The following is a 21,285-nucleotide window of genomic DNA, read 5'->3' as shown; positions in this document are numbered from 1 at the left end:
CTTTCTCTTTTCTCATACGAATCTCTCTCAACCACTACTTGGTTAAGATTAAAATTTTTAGGTTAAATTAACTAATTACGGTAATCCTCTGGGTACACTTTGTTTTTTTCGGAAAAATAAATAACTAATTAGGATCTTGAAATTATGAAATGATATTTTAGTACCAATGTCCTTTTTTGTAGTTTTAAAAATAATACTTTGACTAAAATGTTTTATTTAAATGTCAACTTAAAATCTACTGGTGGTGGGCTTACTTAAATTGAATTGGAAATCTAGTTGAAGGGGTTATGAAATCACTTTACTTGAGTTAGAAAAAAAATTTTAATCTCCAACATACAATTGGTCAATTTAAAATTTGCTATTATTGAAATTGAAAATTTAGATGGAGGAGGTTATATAATCACTTTATTCGAGTTGATTTTTTTTTTTTTTTTACTTCAGGACTTGGAAAGTTGATCACCAGGCTTGCAAGTAGCCAACGTAAAATTTATCAGTATTAGAATCACTTTAATTGAATTAAAAATTTAGTTTAAGAAAATTATGAAATCACTTTAATTATTTAAATTAGAAATTTTTTTTACTCCCAAACTTACAAACTTGGTTACCAAGAGCATTTTATTCAAATTATTATTTTTGAAATTATAAAAAAAGACCATGATCATCCTAAAACTTAATTTCATAATTTTGTGATCCTGATTAGTTACTTGTAATATTTTTAAATTAGTTATTTTGTGGTCCTAAAACTTATTTTTGAAATTGCAGACATATATATGATTTTCCCCTTTGTTTTTGCTATTCACGAAGTTTCAATCATCAACCTGAGTAGAGAAAATTGAGCCCCTTCCATCCCATCCCATCAACATTAACTTTTTTTTTTTCCTTTCTTTTAGTATTGCTCTAGTCAAAATTAACGGCTTCATTAACTATTAATGAGATACTCAATCGGTCTTATGTAATTACAAGGCAAAAAGAGCGAATGCTATTTTTTTTTTTGGTCCTATATATGTGTAAGTGATGTTATTAATTTTTTATTATAAATTTTTTCTTTTACTTCTTATTGATGGGGGGAGAAATTGTGTTATTAAAATAAACATATTTAACAAAATAAAATTATAAACTTATTAAATTTTTTGACAGTATTAATATGTTCTAAAATTTTTGTTGATTTAAAAAATCCGTACTCATTTCATTTTTTTTTTTTATTATAAGAAACTTAAACCAAGATATATAGTAGTTGAAAGGGGTTGTCGTATGTCTTAAGACTTTTGCTCCATGGATAGTCCCAACCTCTTAAATGCCAAAACTACTTTCCCATTGCCATCCATGAAACGAGAACAGTACAAAACACAATAGAACAGAGCCAATCACATATTATCCATAATAATCACGCTTATAAAGCAACATGAATGGTCCATTGATTCTTAATCCAAAAGCACTATTTTCATATCCACTATTTACAAAATCAACAGCCATAGATATATATCCACACCAAGAATTTCCAGCAGAATTAATCATAATCAAATTAAAATCATGATCAATTAAAGATTCAATTAAATGTGTCGCTCGCGCACACAAACCACACCATAAATTGTTTGCTTACGCCATCAACTCCTCCTTTCCCAGCTTCCTAATCTCACCGTGACACTCACCCGGTGGCCATCGCGAAGAGAGGCATCAGGAAATAAGGGCTCACCCTCTATGAGAGGAACTTAATTAGTCAAAACCTTATCCATATTTAATACAGATAATTCAAATCATCAATATTAATACTAATACACGTGAAATGATAAAATTGTATATTTACTAGTATACCGATATAATGTGATAATATAGAATCAATTGTTTCTTAGTATAGTAGTAATATTTTTTTTACCAACAGTAGTACTAATATATCTTGTTAACCATATGCATTTAAATTTAAACCCTATGCATTGCATGAGGAAGGATAGTGCTATAATTTCTGAAGTTCGAATACGAAACAAGAGTGTCATGTGTGTGCATATATAATTTGTTTTATGTGTTGAAAAAATTAAACAAATATGAATTTTTTATGAATTTAAAAATAAAATAATAATTATAAAAAAATTTAATTGATGGTGAAAAAAAAACATTTTAAATGTGTAAATTATAATGCGATGGTAAGATACTAATGAAAGTATAAAACAAATCAAAGTTTTTCAATCGAATCAAATATCAATATATTGTTCATCCTCAATCACATCACTAAAATTCCTTATAGATTTTAAAATCATTTTAAGATATGTGAAAACATATTTACAATTTATAAATTTTAAAAATATATATTGTATCACATAGCTATGTAATATATTTCTTTTACAATGAGAATTTAAAGTTGCATAGAAAAATACTCTTATGATGCATTTGGATCAATGAGAATTTGAATTTAAATCAAATTCCTTATTTGAATATACAAAAAATTATGAATTTAGATTTGATTCAAATTTATTTCTTATTATAATTCCTTTATAATTCCAAATTATTTCTATATTCTAATTGTTTGAAATTAATTTCAATTACTTAAAATAATTTATTCTCTTTCTATTTTTATTATTAATACCTCTATGATTCTTGCATCTTTTCATATTTTATTCTCATTTCTTATCAATTAAAATATAAGATAAACTCATTATTATCACTTTTTCATTTTTATTTCGAATCTCAATCCATTTATGTTCTTTATTTAAAATTTTTTAAACCCTTCATATGAAAAAAAAATTAAATATATAAATTTTAAAGGTGAGATTTGAAATACAAATTTTGAATTTAAATTTAAATTCAAATTAGCCAATCGAAAAGTTATCTAATATCTTTCCTTTTGTGTCGAAGCTAATAGGTGCAAAAAGGATTCAAAACTGTAAGATATAGCGTAATAGCCTGCGGATACCATCTTGGGACATGAGGTTTCACGGTTAAAGAAAATTCACGTTACAAGCTTGGTTGCCATAAAGAATAAAAACGAAGCAGCCTGCTATTCACAACCTGTTAACTCCGTCAGTCAGAATCTACTGTGCTAAAAGCACCAGCCGTTCAGCTCAACCCCATCTGTGCGCGCGCGCGCGCGTGTATACATATATATATATATATATATATCTCTACCTGCGTGCGTGGGTGTCTGTTACTTATTTATGCGAAAAATATATAACGATATTAAAAGTTCAATGATGTGATTTTCATCGTCAGTCCCTGCTCTGCTTCGACTCAATGAGACACATCCTCCCACTAATTATGTGTTTCTTGTCTTCTTCCTCATGCCTTCTTTCTTATCCCTCTCCCTCCCTCCCTCCCTCCCTCTCTCTCTCTCTCTCTCTCAGACACAGACTTTCAACTTTCAAGTTTTTACCACAGTACGCTTACCACTGGAATCTGGCCCAGCTCAAGTGTTAATCAATATGGTAATGGAAACCAAGTGTATACGAATCTAAATATTTGTTACTTTAGTGGTGAAAATAATAATATATATCCATGTGACTGGTCTCTCTCTCTCTCTCTCTCTCCCCCCCCCCTTTCGTTTTCTCACTGTTTCTTTTTCTGGGATGGTGAGTGGTTTCCCTTCTATGGGAAAAGGTTTTTCTATAAAAAGGGTTGCGTTATGTGTTACTTGGAGGCATAGGAAGATGAGAAGCTAGAGTTATTATATAGAGCCTATCCTGCTTCATTTTTTTCCCTCTGGGGTATCTCTTTAGTGTGATTATTGTGGTCCTCCTTCATTGCAGAGAAAAGGAAGAAGAAAAGGCTAGGGTTTTCTCAACCCCAAATCTTGTTTCAGATGTTCACTCCCACTAATAATTACAACACCTATTGCTTCCCCTTCTCTTCATCTTCTTCTTCTTACCCTCTTCTTCATCCTCCAGCTGTTGAAAACAATGCTTCTTCTTCTTCTTCTGCTGCGAATGCCACCTTTTACCATCATGATCAACTTTCTCTCCCCTTCATACCCACTCTAATCCCAGAACAGTTAACCAATCTCGCTGCGCCCTCAGACTATGCTTCTGTGGTCGGGAAACAGCAGAGCATTGCTCTCGATTGTAATGTCGTTTCTGGTAATTTCATGACCAAGAAGCCTTCCAAGAAGGACAGGCACAGTAAAATTTACACATCTCAGGGGCTCAGAGACCGACGCGTGAGATTGTCCATTGAGATCGCCCGCAAGTTCTTCGATCTGCAAGACATGTTAGGGTTCGACAAAGCCAGCAATACTCTCGACTGGCTCTTCACCAAGTCCAGGAAAGCAATTCAAGAGCTCGAAGTCACAGCTCGAAGCAAGAAGAAAAGCAACAGGACAACCAACAACACCAACACCAACATGAGCTTCTCTTCCTCCTCTGAGTGCGATGAAGTGGTTTCACCTCAGAGGGTGGATTCCGATTCCGGCAGGTCGAGGAGGGCAGAGACGGAGAAGGCGAAGAAGGAGTCAAGGGAGAAGGCGAGGGCGAGGGCTAGGGAAAGGACTAATCACAAGGGAAAGAGCTTAATGGTGGTGCGTGGTGATACTAGTGAGGCAACACAAAGAGAAGATCAGCATAATAAGAAGATTGAGGAGTGTGCTGTGATCAAAACGAAGGTGAAGCAGCCTTCTAATCTGATGAATTCTAATCATCCCCAAAACCACCTCGTGATCCCTAATCATCACAAGGAAGCAAGTTTCACCAACAGCACCACACTCATAAGTACTTCTACTACCAGTCATGACTACTCAATATTCCCTAATTCGATTCCAAATTGGGACACTAATGGGCGCTCCAATTTCTGTACTGTAGCTAACATGAATCTGTCCACAGGTATATTTTCCAATTTTATGAAAATTGTTTTTGGTTGATTTTCACTGGGACTGGGGATTGAAGCTATTGCATCCTTCGACCTGTATTATTGAGCTGAAGTTTGTCGGTTCTCATGAACAAATTTTGTTTTTTTTTGTTTTTATTGATTTTGGCTTGATTTCTTCAGCCTTGGAGACTCTACTGTACTACTAAGCTTAATTGCTGGTTCATGAGGTGGTTGAAGTACTGATCAATTTTAATTAAGTATTTACTCACCTATTATCTTAATGTTATTTAGAATTGATTGGGATCCCTAATTATTTTTTTTCTTTCTGTTTCTTTTAAGCAGATCTTCAAATCTATGGGAAGTCTTGGGACGAGTGCAACAATCAGCGTCAGCACTAATGTGTTATTAATTTTCCAAACTTATTATGATGATCAGGACTATGAATACTCTATGCTACAGAATCAAGAAAGAGTCTAGCTATCTTCTTTTCTTGTGTTCTCCCTACCAGTATCTTTTCTGTCCCATATATTTATTCCCTTTCTACAATTACTATTTATTTTTGTAGTCTTTCTTTGTACTGATTTTTCTCCTGATGATTATCAGCAAATGGCATGACAGTTGGCGTACAAGGTTGCTGCGTGTATCATTGCTGACCAGTATTTAAAAGTGTGGTTCACATTATGTAATATGCCAACTAGTGTATATCAGGAACTGTCCCTCCAGCAGCTTTTAATCTTTATTTATATAACTATTTGGTTAGTGTTCTACAGTACATGGGACCAATATATTCCATGATTGCAAATATATATAAATATATATATATATATATATATTTCAAGCAGTAACGTACCTTGAATGCAAGAAAAGAACGTTCAGAAGATTACGCTACAACTTTTATCTCCTTTTATCCAATTTCTGCTAAACTTATTCTGCAAAGCAAGGCATGGATCAGGGAAATCTGCCAATAAATTCTGGTAAAAGAATGCTGAAGGTCAATAAAAAAACTCAAACAGAGGGAAGAACAGGAGCCAGCAAACCTCAGAGAAATTCTCACAGAAAGCTCCAAGATCAATCATACAAGAATGCCAAAAGTTGGTTATTGGTTTTCCTTGTTGTTTCAGAAAATGCCATCTTCTAAAGACTAAGTTATTCTGGTTCTTATTATTATTGTTGCTCTGTGAAGCAAACTTGATTATCTAGAACAATCTCATGATCCGTTATTTCAATTTTGCCCTAATGTGTATTCACTCAACTCCTGACAATCTCACTTGCATTTATTGCATTCTATACCCTTATAATTAATTAAGCATGTCTCAAGTACTTTTTATGTATTTGCAATCTCAGCGTTCTAGTAAGTATGGATGATTTGTTTCTGCTTCTGCTTCATAGGAAGAGCAAATTTTCAGCTATCTCTAATTAAATCTATACATTTCTAGTAAGAATAGCACATGATCATACCCTGGAACTTGTTACTAGCCAGTTCCCATTTTTGAGGCTTATGAATTATGTGGATCATGTGTTTGTCTGTGCTCACAATTGTCTTTGCTCCAAAGAGCTTATAGACTTGACAGTGAAGTTTTTTCTATACAGAGCTTTATTCTTCTGGTCCCTAAAAGGATTTGTTGTCTTGTACACAAATAACAGATTGCATACCAGTTAAATCCTACGCACACTCACACACACTAGATCAGTTTCATTTTCCATATCATCCTTTTTTGATCTATTAATTTTTGCACCTTGTTTATGCTTTATATATAATTAAAAATGTTATGACACCTATCTTGAACACACTATTGAAGAGCTGAGTTTGAACATTTCTGTAAAGACCTGATCAGTTTCTAAAAATCTTAATTAACTTGTGATAAGTCAGATGGACTGATCTTTGTGGTTTCTTAAATCTTGACTCATTGATGTATGCTGTACTTTGGTATATAAGAGAGGTTATACTACTCCTGAGATCTGATATTCCAAGACTCTCCATGTATGAGTTGAAAGTTTCATTTGGTGAATACTTGACTTAGGATTAACTAACAAATCTGTGGAGAGATAACTAATACAGAATAAACAATATTGCTGAAGTTTTAAAGTCTAAGTCCGTATGTAAGTATAACTTAAACATACATAAACATGTACATGTACATATACTTACATATCTTGTGCTGGGGTATGGTGTGTGTATGGCCATGTGTGAGTGAGTTGATTCAAGAGCATGCAGAACATTTTCTATCCAGAATATTGAATTAACATATAAAACAAATCTAAACATATATATCTTTCTTTAATCAAGCTATCTGGCACCTGCAGAATGACATTCTATAGTCTCTAAAGTAAGCCTGAATTGATGAGAATTGAGGGAAATGGGGAAGTGATGAAGTGTAATATTTTTACTTGAATTTAAATGGATATTTATTCTGTCGTATTCTTATCCAAATTTCTTGATTCAAGCAAATGAAAGTGAGAAGTATTACTTGGATTTAAATCTAATCTAAATTAAAGAAAATGTAACATTAAAATTTCACTTGTTTTTTTTTTCCAAACATAAGGGAATGTTAAAATACCAAGTAAATAAAATACACATAATAGAATCAAATTGCTATTGAGAATTGATTTTAGGTAAATTGATGTATTAAAAGCCATGCGAGTACACCATATGATCTCCTTATATTATTCACGGAAATGAATATATATATATATATATATATATATATATATAATGCATTTTGAGAGAGTTAGAGTGAGTATAATCGTAAAATGTGGATTCTATTTATAAAACCATATTCGCTTATGTCAGACTTTTTCGACATATAAATGCTATGGATGATCCAATTAAATATGTCTTAAAATCCATGTTAATTATATTAATTAGTACTTCTTGAAGGATGACATTGGGAAAATTATAGAGATTGAAATCATCTTTGTAGACCAGAAATATATCTCAGATAACAGGGGGATTAATGAATCAGGAATTTCATAACAAGCTTAGGCTCTCACTAGGGAGTAAATGAATTAGGCTTAATTCTTTATAACTATCAAATCATGTATTTAAAGAGTAAAAAGCACAAAAGTGTAACTGTTATAAGATTTTGCTTCTCCTACAACTCATTTCTTTCTTTTTGGATTTTTTTTATTTGACGGCCTAACTAGAAGTAAGATGGAATATATGCATTGCAATTTTGATGAAAGGTTAGTCACTAAAAATTTGAAAAAGAGATTGGGAGATCAAATCATACTACAAATAAAAAAGTTTAGATATTTGTGAGCATTTATGCAAAATGAAGGAAAAATTGATGGAGATGTTACACATAGGATACAAGTTAGATGGTTTAAATGGAAAAAGATTGCAAGAGTTATTTGTGATCAGAAGATACTTAATAAACTTTAAAAATAATTTATCGAATTGATATATATATATATATATATATGATAAGTCATATTATATGATAGTAAATGTTAGGCTTTAAATGGACAACAAGAATATAAAATTGAACTAGTATATATGAGAATATTAAAATGAATATGTAAGCATAAACAAAAGATAAAATTTAAAATGAGCATATACAGAAAAAAGTTGGTGTGGCATTTATTGAGGAAAAGATGATAGAAAATTATTTGAGATAGTTTAACTATGTATAGAAGCCTTCGATGATGAAAGTAAAATAAACAACCTTGAGCCTTGTTTGGAGGAGTAGAGAAAAACTAAAAAAAAAAAAAAATACTTATGAAAATAGTTGAATAAGATGTTTTGATTAATAATATTCTAAAAAGCTTAGTTAATAATAGAGTACAATAAAATTGTTTAATCCAAATATGTAACTATATTTAATGAAATAATGCTTGTTATTGTTGATGTTGTTGAATGCATTACTTGTTGTACGTATACAATTATTTTTATAAGATTACATAAATTTCAAAGATGGACCTGCATCTGGACATTACTCAATTCTACTACACAAAAGTCAACAGAGTTCAGCTGAAATTTGTACGATGAAAATCCTAGAGAAGTCTAATTGGTCGTGGAGCCATGCTTCCAAGGGATATGACACATATTTTCAATTCTTTTTCCCATAGTCACAATTCTTATATAAGTTTTTGGGAATGTTCACATATTAGAGTAAGAATTAAGAGCAGATATTATAACTCTCTAATTATGAGTTTAATGTATAAGATGTCTACATATATGGTGAATTCAAGTATTTAAATTTAAATTAAATCCAAGTTAAAGTACATGTTATTGTTTAGAGGGAAATAATTGCTAAGTCTATTTTGTTTAGTAAATTTGTATCAATTAAAAGTCCAACATTGTAAAGGAAGTTGATTATTTAATTAGTATGCATCTATTTATATTTTTCTTTTAAAAAAATCAATGGTATATATACTGAGTCAGAGGGAATGAATTACTATATGTTGCAGACAGCACTGTTCACAAATCATGACTTGTTAAATTGTTTTCAACTAAAACACCTCTTATTTTATTGGCATTTTTAAGGAGCAACAAAGTAAAATAAAAACTAGAGAGGAAACATTAATGAGGTTATTAGCTTTTTAATGTATCTCTACTATATGACCTTTTAGGACAAGACCCATTTAAAGTGCTTTTGTCCCCGACAAAAAATGATTATGTTAGAACCTAAATCTTTTGCCAATTACGCATGCCCTTAGCTTCTAGACACATAATATTTGTTAGCTTAATTTCTTAAGCATTTATTATGTAATTAATTAATTAATAACAACATGACAAGTATTTTTGTAAGCAATATAATTTTTTTGGCTGCTCAGTAGGAAAAAAAATCCCATGATATAATTAGTTTCAAAGTTAGAAAAACACTAAATTTTCCCCCATACTTTTCTATATCATACCTCAGTCTTTTCTTTTAGGTCTGGCTTTTCTTAGTCTTTAAACTAGTTCATATATATTTTTGAAAATTATATTTGGATAGATTACTGGGAAAAGACATTTACCAAAGGCACAGGTTCATATATCTATCATTTTAGAGTTAGAACTTATAAGGTTTTTTCTTTTTTGGTACACTGAATTTGAAAACGAAACTCAAAACTTTCAGTTTAAGTTTATATTCGTAACTAGGGCGGGTTATTTTAAGGTGGAAAAAAACCATTAAGGTGGGTTCTATATATTTATATGTAGAATGTAAAATGAGACATATTATTTATAATATATTAATAGCATTGTGGTTTTTTTATATTTTATTGTTTATTTTTTTATATTTACTTTGCGTTTCTCTTTTTTTCTCTAGTCATTTCATAAAAGCGCCAACTAATGATGGAAGCATAATTTTGAGATAAAATTAAAAGGAAAGGACATTAACGAAGAAGACAGGCATGCAGAAGTTAAAAGCAAAATGAGGAACAAGGGAGAACTTATACTGACTAATGGCTACTTTCTTCACTCATTAATATGCAAGAAGATATCAAAATCTTGTGGCCAAAAAAAGACCTTGAATGTTAAATCAAACTCTGTCAAACTCATCAATTTCAAGTATAATTTTGATATTTAATTAAGCACTAATGAGAACTCATTAATTACTGATCGAATACATACATACACACACATATATATATTGGATGTTTGAAATACCTGTTCATCTAGCGCCTCTAGACCTAATTAGAAGCTTAAGTATATAGTTATTGGTCTAATCATATATAGTTTCCCTGAGTTGTGTCATATGGCATCAAAGTCAAATCCCTAACCTATAAAGTTTAATTGTTATTGACTTTGACATTTAAGGAATTCAACCTCAGAGTATAGGAGGTTGAGCAATTTGAGGTTGTTGGTCTCAAAAGAACTAGATGCTACTAATGATGCCTTGAAATAGCCATATAAATACGATAAATATTGTATATTTTGTTTTATCCCAGCATGCAGAAATAAATTACCTTTCTAATCTTTGAACCAAAAACCCTGGGTGTGTTATATAATAGTTACATGTGTGTTAAACAATGTTTGAGTATAATGATTTTTCCGAATAATTTTATAATTGTATATATTCTGCTCTACTGATCTGATTCATTAGCATTTAATTTGAGAGTAGTGATTCCGACAACAACAAAAATTCCTATATCTGTAAATTATCGGTTCATTATAAAACAACAGAATTAATATCGATATACTAACATAATCCAAGTTCTAGCAATGCATGGAAGATTTTTATTTGTATCTATATTTATATGATGCTAATTAAAAGACACCTTTCTTTAACGAGTATTTTTACATATTCACATATATAAATTAATCCTAAATTGGCACAATATGCTTCAAACAAATCTCGAGTCTTGTCCTCAACTAGTTAAGTAAACCTTTAAACACGCGTATTCATATTAAGAACTAAAATACTAGCCACTTTGCATAAACTTAGTTTTATATATTTTTGGACATATGAATGAAAATGATCATAAAAATGTCTAAAAAGATATACTTTTTACAGATCTAATATAAGTCATTGTTAACTAATTTTCATTTATAAAAAAGGTTGATTAAAATCTTTATTTTCTAAATTTCTATATTTTTTTGATTGTGCGTTTAAGCATGATAAATATAATATTTGACTTATTCAAAATATTACTATTAATTATTCAATAAAGTAAGGGTGTGATTGAAAAAAAATATATAACATACCAAAATCTTATATTTTAAACCAAGTCTAACATTTAAAAAATAACTTATATTATGATCCAGAGAGAGCATACTTCAAACCTTATTCCACTATAGGAAAGTAAAATTATCTAGATTATTTTTTTAATGGAAATTATCTAGATTATTCGTTGAGATTTTGGTCCATAAACTTTTAACCAATGGGAGTATAGAAAGCAACAATTTATAGACTATAATAGCCAGCCGTAACTTTCTCATTAATAATTACAATCAATCGCACCTTTGAGAGGTTTTTCAAAAGTAGCAACATGGATGTAATCAAACGTATCACATGCTGCCTATAGTTCTAGATATGATCACACAGGATTAAAGTTGTGGGGGGGGGGGCAAGTTAGTTGTCATAACCTAAAGAGAGGACATACTAGCACTAGACCAAGTTAATGTAACAGGATATATTTAATAAGTTCGAAAATGACTGTAAATCTACCCATATCAACATTATTGATGGATTTTCTATCCCATTAATGAGACATTACAAAGTACATTAATATTAACTACGCGGTTGTCTTGAAACACTATCATTTTCTTCCATATCTCATCGTTAATGTTATTGTCATGCAAGTTGGCATAATATACTGATATGGATGATACAATGTGTATTGTTGGTCAAAAAAAAAAAAAAAGACACGTATATAATCCGGAAACTTGTTTATAATTGAGGTTAATAATTTTATCTAATATTCGAATTTTTGACCTGTTTTTGTTATTTTCTGAAATCAGAGTCTTTCATTAATTAATTAGCTTGTAATTCTTTTTGTAATTTGATACCTGTCTTCTATTGTAGTGTTGTGACTTGTGACTTTTAAAAGTTGGTCTCACTTAGAAATAAAATGCAGACAAGCCATTAAATCACACTAGAGTATATTTTGTCCCTACCAATCGATCTAGGCATGTGATGTTATTCAATTTTTCAATCAATCATTTCATTATTTTTTGATCCATCGTGGAACATCTCTGTTTTAGCCCAAACAATCTCTTATGTTGGTACGTGATGATGATCAATAGGTTCATATAAAATTTCCCATTTTATCCTCCATTAATAACTTCTTTCCTTTTAATATCCTTAATAATAATCAAAGTCAATAGTGGTCTAGTGGTTGCATGTACATCACAAAATAAAGTTTATGTGGTCAATATAAAAAATGTGTTAATGTTTGGGATAGCTAGACTAAGATAGATATCTAATTAATCAACAAAATTTGAGTTTTTCTCTTTTTAATTTTTTTAAATTAAACTGAGGTACATGAGATTTATAATCTATTGCCAATGACTTTTAAACCTATAGTTGCTTCAGAAAATGAAATGCACACAAAGACGCAGACACACATGCATGTCAGCAAATAATTCTAAAACCCAAAAGCGATGGCTCAACCACCATTAATTGCATATCCTCAATCTCTAGAAGATTTTAATATCCATGTATGTGTGTATATCTAATCAGATAATCAACGAATAATATAACTAATAATAATAATAATCATGGCCAAACTTAAATTGATTAAAATGGATGGTGAGATGCTGATCAGATATATAGTAGGTTACTTTCATAGGTGTTTGGTTCTAAGAAGAAAATCAAATTATAAGAGTGATTATCCTACATAGATCAGATGTTGCTGTATATTTTTAGTGAAATGATTATAGGAAATTAATTAGAAGGTCGATTATATTTCTGAGCTTGCATATTGGTAAAATTTAATTAGATAGGAATAAGGATGGTTTAAACAAAAATAAAACTATAATATCCATCACTGTTTTATCTGTTATTTATTGATATGACATAAATATAAAATCAAACTATTTATTTATTGAATACTTTTTGGATTATGTTGTTTCTTTAAAACCAATTTTCAATATTCCGCGGAACGTTTCTAGCTGAAGACAATTTTAAGATCATACGCAGATATGAACACATCCAAAGATTAAAATGCACATAATATATTTTTGAGAAAAGTTGTACTTTTGCTATTTATACTTTCATTTAATTGTAAATTTAATCCTTATATAGGCTTAATTTTTGTGTAGTTAGTTTAGTTCATAATGCATACTTTGTCATAGTTACCTATATATATGGGAGTTAACTTTACTTCATTATTTATACTTTTATCATTTGTTATTATAAATCTTACATGTCCAAAACATCATATAAAATTATTTATAGATTTAAAAGGATTTCAACTATAATGATTCACTAAACCGAAAATTGAATAAAATTATAGAGGCTAAAAGTAAAGATTTTCTCAACATTAAGTTTATAGAAATGTCTCCATTATCGATATTCTAGCCATTGACCAGGTCATGAGGATCTATGTATACGTTTTCAAACCTGTCTGCAAAATCTGTCAAGATTTTCTCAATATGAAGTAGTTGCTTTTTGATTTGACTTAAGCGTGAGTTTTGGGGTTAGTTTTCCTTGCTTCAAGCACAGCTAGGTAGGAAACATAACAAGCAGCCAAGATAGGCCATGGTTGCTTTGACTCTAACGTCGGTTTGGATCCTATAAATGAGAAATCAAACAATTTGTACCGAAGTCTAAGATTATTGAAATTTCCTTCTATTAAATAAATTGATTTATGTTACTCTATAACTCATGAAAATGAAACTTTACTTTAACAAACATCATTTCTAATTTTAATTATAAAACAAGTACAATATTGATATTTACGTTATAAGCCTGGAACAAATGTGGTCAGACATTGTTGTTGTATGATTTTATCAACTTAAGATTAATATTCTTTTTAACTGTTTGAACTTATCTCTGCATGTTTGTGAACGTACAAATCCAGTTGGGCATATTAAAAATTGGCTCAGCACTGTTGAAAGTCAAATCCATTCCTACAGCCCAAGGAGTTTAATACCTTTAAAGCATAGAAACATTTTAAGATTATGCGAATGATCATTGCTAGATTAAATATCCCACTCCACAAACTAGAAAATACAACTAAAATGCCTAGAATACGCCGTAAGGTTTATTAAGAAACAAATTGTTTGGGAAAATGAGAGCCTTGTAAATGATAGTGGATCAATCAATCTGAATTCAATTTTCTCCTAGCTTTAAATCAATTTAAATTTAATATACTGTAGTAGAAGTAATTATTGGCAATTCAGTGAAAGGAAGGCTAAAGAATTCAAGGAGTTGTTCAATTAACATGGAAGATGGAAAGAAATTAAGAAAATATCAATAAAGCATCAAAACCAAGGAGGAAATAATTTTAATTTGCTGGCAGATTATGTCATTTTTGTTAAAGGAAAATTTAGACATTTCTAGAGCAAATCCTAAGATGTGAAGCTTGATCCTAAAGACAAGGCAACCCTTTTTTGCTTTTATTAGTTTTTTGAACCAAATTTAAGTAAAGTAGCAATATGTCTGCGTGTAAATAGGGTGGTAAGTAGGTGTACATGTCTCTTCTATTTTTGCTTGCTTTTATATATTTTTGTTCTCTCTGATCGTCTCCTGTTGTTATCGTGACTAGAGTATGAGTTTCTGTCTTATGTTACAGATTTTATCATCTTAATTCAAGGGTCCTAACTAGATTTGTGTGTGTGTGTGTGTGTGTGTGGAATGCTCGTTTGTCTAGAATTCTCAATGTAAATATGGTATTGTTCCTTCACAAGTTAAGGTTTTTGATAAAATTTATAGGTTTTGTACTCTTTGTTTAAAGGAAAGAAAATAACTATAAAAATTTCATGGTTTTATTTTGGCGTATCCCGTCTTTCATGCATCTAACTAGAAATATTTTGATTTCCTATAAAACCACATTCATCCTAACGAGGATCATCAAGCTATAAATTAAACAAACCCTCCATATAAAATCACTATTCAGGAACTTAGGCTTTGTTTGGTTTGAAAAAAATTAAAAAAAACTCATTTAGATAAGTATTTTGGATTTAATTGTTTTCTAAATTGTTAAAAAATAAAAACATCTTGAAATTGTTTTCATTTTATTTTTCTTATTTTCTAAACAAATTACATTGAATCGTTGGAAAATATAGTTAACTTGATCACTAAATCTAAGCTATTCAAAACCACCATTGTGAACGTATATACTCACTTAAGATATGAAGATTCATTCATGCTATAGCGTCTGAATCGCTGGCGATTATATTATTAAAGTAATTATGAAGATTCATCATAGTGTCTGAATATTATTATAGCTAGGGTCTGATCTGAATCTGAAAGTGCCAGAATCTTAACAGCTCGAGGATTTCCTGCAACCTTAGCTCCTATATAACCTCTTAACCTATGTGGTCGTACGTTTAAAGGCTCGAGTTCTTCATTCCCATCTCCTCAAGCCATCACCAACAACAACCCTTACCTAACCCCGCACCACGTATCATTTTTTCTCAGTCACGCTCACATCTCAGTTTGTGTGTGTGTGTTTTTGTGACTGCAAGCACCAAGCTTCATTAATGAATGCATAAAACATTTGGGTTAAATGTTATGAATTTGTAATTTTTCATTTGTTTCTAACTGAGATGATTTAAACTTTCATGGATGCAAAGACGATCTCTCTCCATTTATACATGATTTTTCTGCATTTTATGTGTTAGAATAGTTTATGATATCAGTGAAATTTAAATTATATTCCACGTTAAAGAGAACATGAGCAAGTGAAGAGTACTACATGAGAAGAAGCCTTCTGTCCATGCATGTTCAAATAAATGAAAATATTTTTACATGTATATATAGTACTTGATATATATAAACACAAGACACACTACAAAATCTCTTCCAAACTATCTTTCTAGAAAAATTATTGTAGGAAAAGGGAAGACTTATAAAAGGCTCTAATTTATTTTAACCTGGGACTTAGCCCATAGGACTTTAAATAAATACTGGAAAATCATTATTTTAATTCAAATTTTGATTTTAAAATTTATATTTAAAATTTGAGATAAGTCAGTTTATTTCAAAATAAATGCTTTGCTAGATGCACTGAAAAGCATTATCTATAATTTTCAGCAAATAACTTCTCTTGATATTCTTGACATGCTCATTCCTTTTCCAATGAGGGACTGGGTTAAGTCTCACCAATATCTCAAACTACTAGAACATTAAAATCTTCTATTCAATGAAATAGTTACGATTCATCTATGAATGCTTGAACTATGGATAGATTTGCTTTTATTAGCTCCAACATTTTGTACTTATGTGAAAATATATCTATTAATTTTGAAATCAAACCCTAATTAACTAGAACATATTGAGCATTATTCATCATATGGGATGATATTTTGTGAGTGATGACTTTAACAAAATTGACAAAGTATATGGATTTAGGAAAATTTTAAAACTCTTTCTTAATACACATTCACCCACACCCCTTTTTTAATAATTATATTATACCAAACCCACCCCTAGGTGGATATTCTTATTTACCTAACTTTCTTCCCAAAAAAATCCCATCAAAGTTGCTCCAAAGACCCCAATACACACACACACACACACACACACAAGGTCATCAATATGTCACGTCAAATCTAAATCCTAAAACTCATTTAACTTCATCTAATTAATAGATGAAATGAAGTGTCCAGTTTTATAGATTACAATATAATGCATGTTGTATCATATAAACATACGTTGGTTGAAATTGGAAATATATGGTTTTTTGTGGTTCAGAAAGTGATATTCACTGAAGAAAGTGACAGTCAACCTCAATAAAAGCAAATGCTAAGTGATAAATCCATCGACCAGATTAAAGATGTCAAGCTTATCGGTTTCTTGTCATGACAAGTCACATTGAACTTAACCACAGGCAGGATGATATATATTCCACCTCTATCTTAATCATTGCAACACTTTAAGGGTAGATCAGACTCTTATATAGTGGGAGTTTTGTGGAGTTTATAAGCTGGCAGTGTCTTTGTCAATTGCTCCTCATGATGCCTCAGGTGGTCCATGGCAATTTCTTGATCCCACTAGCATGATTATCATTTTCTTTTCCTTCATCCTATTGGTCTTCAAATCTTTGATGCTCACTAGGCCAGATGTAAGATTTGAATCCTTATTTATGTCTAATATAAAATTTATAAAAACCACAATATTCATAAAGTTAGAAATAGTATAACTTATCCTGAACTCTGTGTAAGATACGAGTCTAGAGTTTAGTTTAATATATGAATTCTTGAATCTACTTTTTTCCGGCCCCCTCTCTGACCTCCAATTTTCCAAGTTTGTGCCATGTCTTCTTGGTTTCTTTTATGTTTAATGATTCAGGTTTTTACTAGATGGAGGGACATACACACATACGCACAGTAATTATGTCATTTAATCCTTTCAGCTCTGCTTCCTTTAGCAAAAGCAACTTCAGTTTCAACCATTGCAATGATTTATTCCATATTGATACGCATGTTTGTGTGTGATGTTCAAAGTTTGAAATTAACGGTAATTTTTAAAGAATTGGATCCAAGTAATACATCAAACCAAATGCTCAATAAATAAAAATCAAGTACCACAAAGCTAAAAATCTTATAACCTACAACTAATACGTGTGTATATATATGTATGTATCATCGATATCAACAGAGTGCGTGTATATATATATATATATATATTGATGCATAGCATTCATATTGTCTAGTTTCATGCAAATATGAGAAATAGAGTATATGTGTGTGTGCATATTCAATATATTAAAATAATATATAGAAAACTCACAGCTTACAAGTTATGAATGAATAGTATAACTTATAATCTCAAATACTATGCAAAATATCAAACCATAGTGTAGTTTTTTTATAATAGACAAATTAAAAAGATGAAATTAAGGTATATACGGCCATCACAACATTGTAGAGAACAAAATTTCAAGACTGGCCTTACCTTGGCTTGTAGCAGATAATGTAGTCCCGTTAAATTTGAACATGCAGCTCACTGCTGTATGGTACCCATCTGTACGGCCATTAGATAATAATGCCCTCTCTAAAACCCTAAATAAAAAAAATTCTGAAAATGATCAAACAGTGAACAAGATTCTTCTTCCAACACAAGCTATATATAAAAATGCAAAGAAAATAAAGACATATAAAAGGTAATCATTGCCGCTTATGCCCAGATATGTAGCAGAGACCTTTTTACATGGTTCGCTTCCATATTGTCTGCTCCTTCATTCATTGTATCATCAAAAAGTCAGTTTCTTTTCCCTGAAAAGTAATAAACCAGAAAATCTGCAGCTTGACTATGGCCGCTACTGTATATCTACGTAAAACAAAATTCATATATTCTTCAAATAATACTACAAGCAGATAAAAAAAAATAATATAATAAGCTACTTAACTATATAGCACTGTATTCTAGCTACTATGCTTTATGTGAACTTTCTCACATTGTTGCTTGAGCTTGTTCAAAGTACAATGTTAAATAATTAATTGATTTTTTTATTCCTGATTTTTGTTTGAACTAGTGGAGCTTCAAAATTCATGATCTTAATCCTGAAGAGCTCTTGATATTTTTCTTTTTGTCTTTTTTGGCTCTTGGGAATTCCCAGAGACACTCGGATATCATGATACTTGAGATAATGATTCGAGCATTAAATACAACATGACAATTTTCTTAGAAATTGTTTCCTTTATTGAAACAGGAAAAATGATATCGCGCACAGTATCATCATGCTTGTGCACCAAGCACTGAAATATAAAGTCTTTAACGATTAAGACTTGACATGGAACTAAAAAACAAGCTGAAATTGACAGATAATGGAGAGAAAAATGCCTAGAGGAAAACATCTCCCACCCCAACCTTTCTTATATTTTAGATCTAAATTCTAAATTCCTAATGGCTTTCTCTTTCTTTTTGCTTCTTTTTTTTTTTGAACGAATTCTTTTTGCTTCTTAATTAGAAGCCAATGAGTCTGACAGATCATCTTATCATAATATTATGGACAATATAATGATCATGTATTATCGAGATGCATGATACTAAATTAAAGAGACATTATTATGTAGTACTAGCTAGAATTTGTTTCATTTATGCGAATAAGGAATATATTATGGAATACTATAATCAATGTGCACCAAACAGAGTAAGATATATAGACTGAAACAAAGAAATCTGAAGAAGACAGATGCAGAAGAAAGCATCCGTAAAAACACATACCAGGAGGTGAAAATGGTGATGTGGATGGTGGCGATCAAGTATCACTAACTTCACCAAAAAGTGAAGTCAACTTGATTAGAGTCTTCATTCTCGTAGAGATTAAGATTTCACCTGAAAAATCAGAAATCTTCTGAAAGTTAACAAACTCTCGAGCACACAGAAATAGGAAAGATGAAAGAGCGCTTGTTAGAGAGAGAGAGAGAGAGAGAGAGAGAGAGAGAGAGAGAGAGAGAGAGAGAGTTTACATGAAAGAAGGCGTTGCTCTTTCAAAGAAGAGCAGTGAACTTATGGGTTTATGAGCAGACAGGTGAGGAATAGCTGGAAATGCACATAGTAATATACCTCAGAAACTAATTGAAAGGAACTGTAGAAGAAGCTTGAGAGAGAGACAGAGAGAGAGAGTAATAGTAACAGATAGATAGCACAAGTTGAGATGAGGCATTTGGTATTTAAAAGTATTCGATGACTACATGTTGTGGTTCGTCGCTTCAGAAAAGTGAAGAAGATAGCTTCACACTAGTTCTATAGGGTTCTGAAGCTATGGAAAAAAGTGACTGCGTAAGGTTCTTCATGATTTATTTTGGCCTGTGAAGGTTCTTCTTGACTTGGAATGAGGGTTTTGCAGTTTAATATATATGGAAATGGAAATGCTATCAGCTTTCAGCAGATGGTTTAATTTACATGATTTAGGTTAGAGAAAATATTTCCAAATTTAGATTAGCGTGTAAATTTCTTTAAAATTTTAAAGGATCACAACCTTCTAGTGAATTCTTGATCAGAAAGTGTAGTGAATGTCGACTAATAATGTACTTGTTCTACTTGGTAAAAATATTTCTCAATATTGACAATTTCAATCATCACAAATGGAGATTGGAGATGTTGAGAAAAGAGAGAGAAAGCAGCACGATTTTTAAAAGGGGGGTCTATGCGAGGTTGGGCAATAATATTTAGGATAAATTCCTTTTCCAATTTTTGTTTACACTGTTCAAATCTATACTCTAATTTTTTAATTCATATAAATTTTATTTATAATTATAATAATCTTTAGGGCTGAAATTCATTTTGTCTTGGAAATATTCTTGAAAGAGTTATATATGAACGCCTCAAATAAAATTATGAAGCGATATAACACAATCTTTTAAAACTGGTGGATGTTGAGCAACGATCTAGTAGTGTGGGTTAGTGCTAATAGTTTTACTTTGACCTAAATTTGATTTTTAGAAAAAAGGTGAAATTGCATCGTTTTAAAAGATCATATGCTACGTTACTTTGCAATTTTCTACTCATTGATCTTTTGAGAGTGCTTTTGAAACCAAACAAAAAAAAAAATTGGCGCTAATCATTACATAAAACATGTAAATATATCTAATAGAAACAATCAAAAAAAGACAAAGGATGGAATTATTTATATACCTTAAAAATAGAAAAATAAAATTTTTAAACAATACCGATAATACATATTATTTACAAGTAATAAATAGTATTGTTTATTATATCTTAAACTTTGATGCAATACCCTAAAGGCCTAAACTGACATTTAGGCAATTCATTTAAAATATTATGGTTACCACATTTAATCAAAATATTCAGATAACAAATGAAGTTAATTAGGAGTTCAGTGTCCTCGTTTCAAATTTTGCAAAGAGAAATTCATCCTACTAATCTCTCTATTCACATAATGTATAATACTAATTGTTGTGGGAAGAAATAGGAACTCACGTCAATTGTTCTCTATCTG

At 30.7% G+C, this 21,285-nt stretch overlaps 1 protein-coding gene and 1 long non-coding RNA gene across 7 annotated transcripts; one reads left to right on the top strand and one right to left on the bottom strand.

Moving 5' to 3' along the window:
- Positions 1-1,562: 1,562 nt before the first annotated feature.
- On the bottom strand, positions 1,563-19,915 carry LOC129292714 (uncharacterized). The gene is made up of 6 exons (XR_008588951.1): positions 19,793-19,915; positions 19,548-19,658; positions 18,523-18,595; positions 18,276-18,382; positions 5,636-5,714; positions 1,563-1,696 (listed from the first exon to the last, which is right to left on the bottom strand). It is a non-coding gene; the product is annotated as an uncharacterized LOC129292714 (long non-coding RNA).
- LOC129292712 (transcription factor DICHOTOMA-like) lies at positions 3,560-5,552 on the top strand. Of its 6 annotated transcripts, none has more exons than XR_008588947.1 (3): positions 3,560-4,799; positions 5,128-5,292; positions 5,389-5,552. XR_008588947.1 is itself a non-coding variant. In XM_054930325.1 (3 exons), exons 1-2 carry the CDS (start codon positions 3,788-3,790, stop codon positions 4,989-4,991), a joined length of 1,038 nt encoding a protein of 345 aa, XP_054786300.1. In that variant the 5' UTR covers positions 3,560-3,787; the 3' UTR covers positions 4,992-5,012; positions 5,128-5,552. The 6 variants fall into 6 exon arrangements, 2 of the variants coding, with proteins under 2 accessions (XP_054786300.1, XP_054786299.1); XR_008588950.1 differs by adding an exon at positions 4,966-5,042 and having other exon boundaries at positions 5,128-5,552; XM_054930325.1 differs by adding an exon at positions 4,966-5,012 and having other exon boundaries at positions 5,128-5,552.
- Positions 19,916-21,285: the final 1,370 nt, after the last annotated feature.

This window comes from Prosopis cineraria, unplaced genomic scaffold, assembly GCF_029017545.1.
Source record: "Prosopis cineraria cultivar Desert tree isolate PC_DT_omini unplaced genomic scaffold, ASM2901754v1 PC14, whole genome shotgun sequence".
NCBI lineage: Eukaryota > Viridiplantae > Streptophyta > Magnoliopsida > Fabales > Fabaceae > Prosopis > Prosopis cineraria.
The sequence above is the reverse complement of the archived record's forward strand: the minus strand, read 5'-3'. Positions and strand labels throughout refer to the sequence as shown.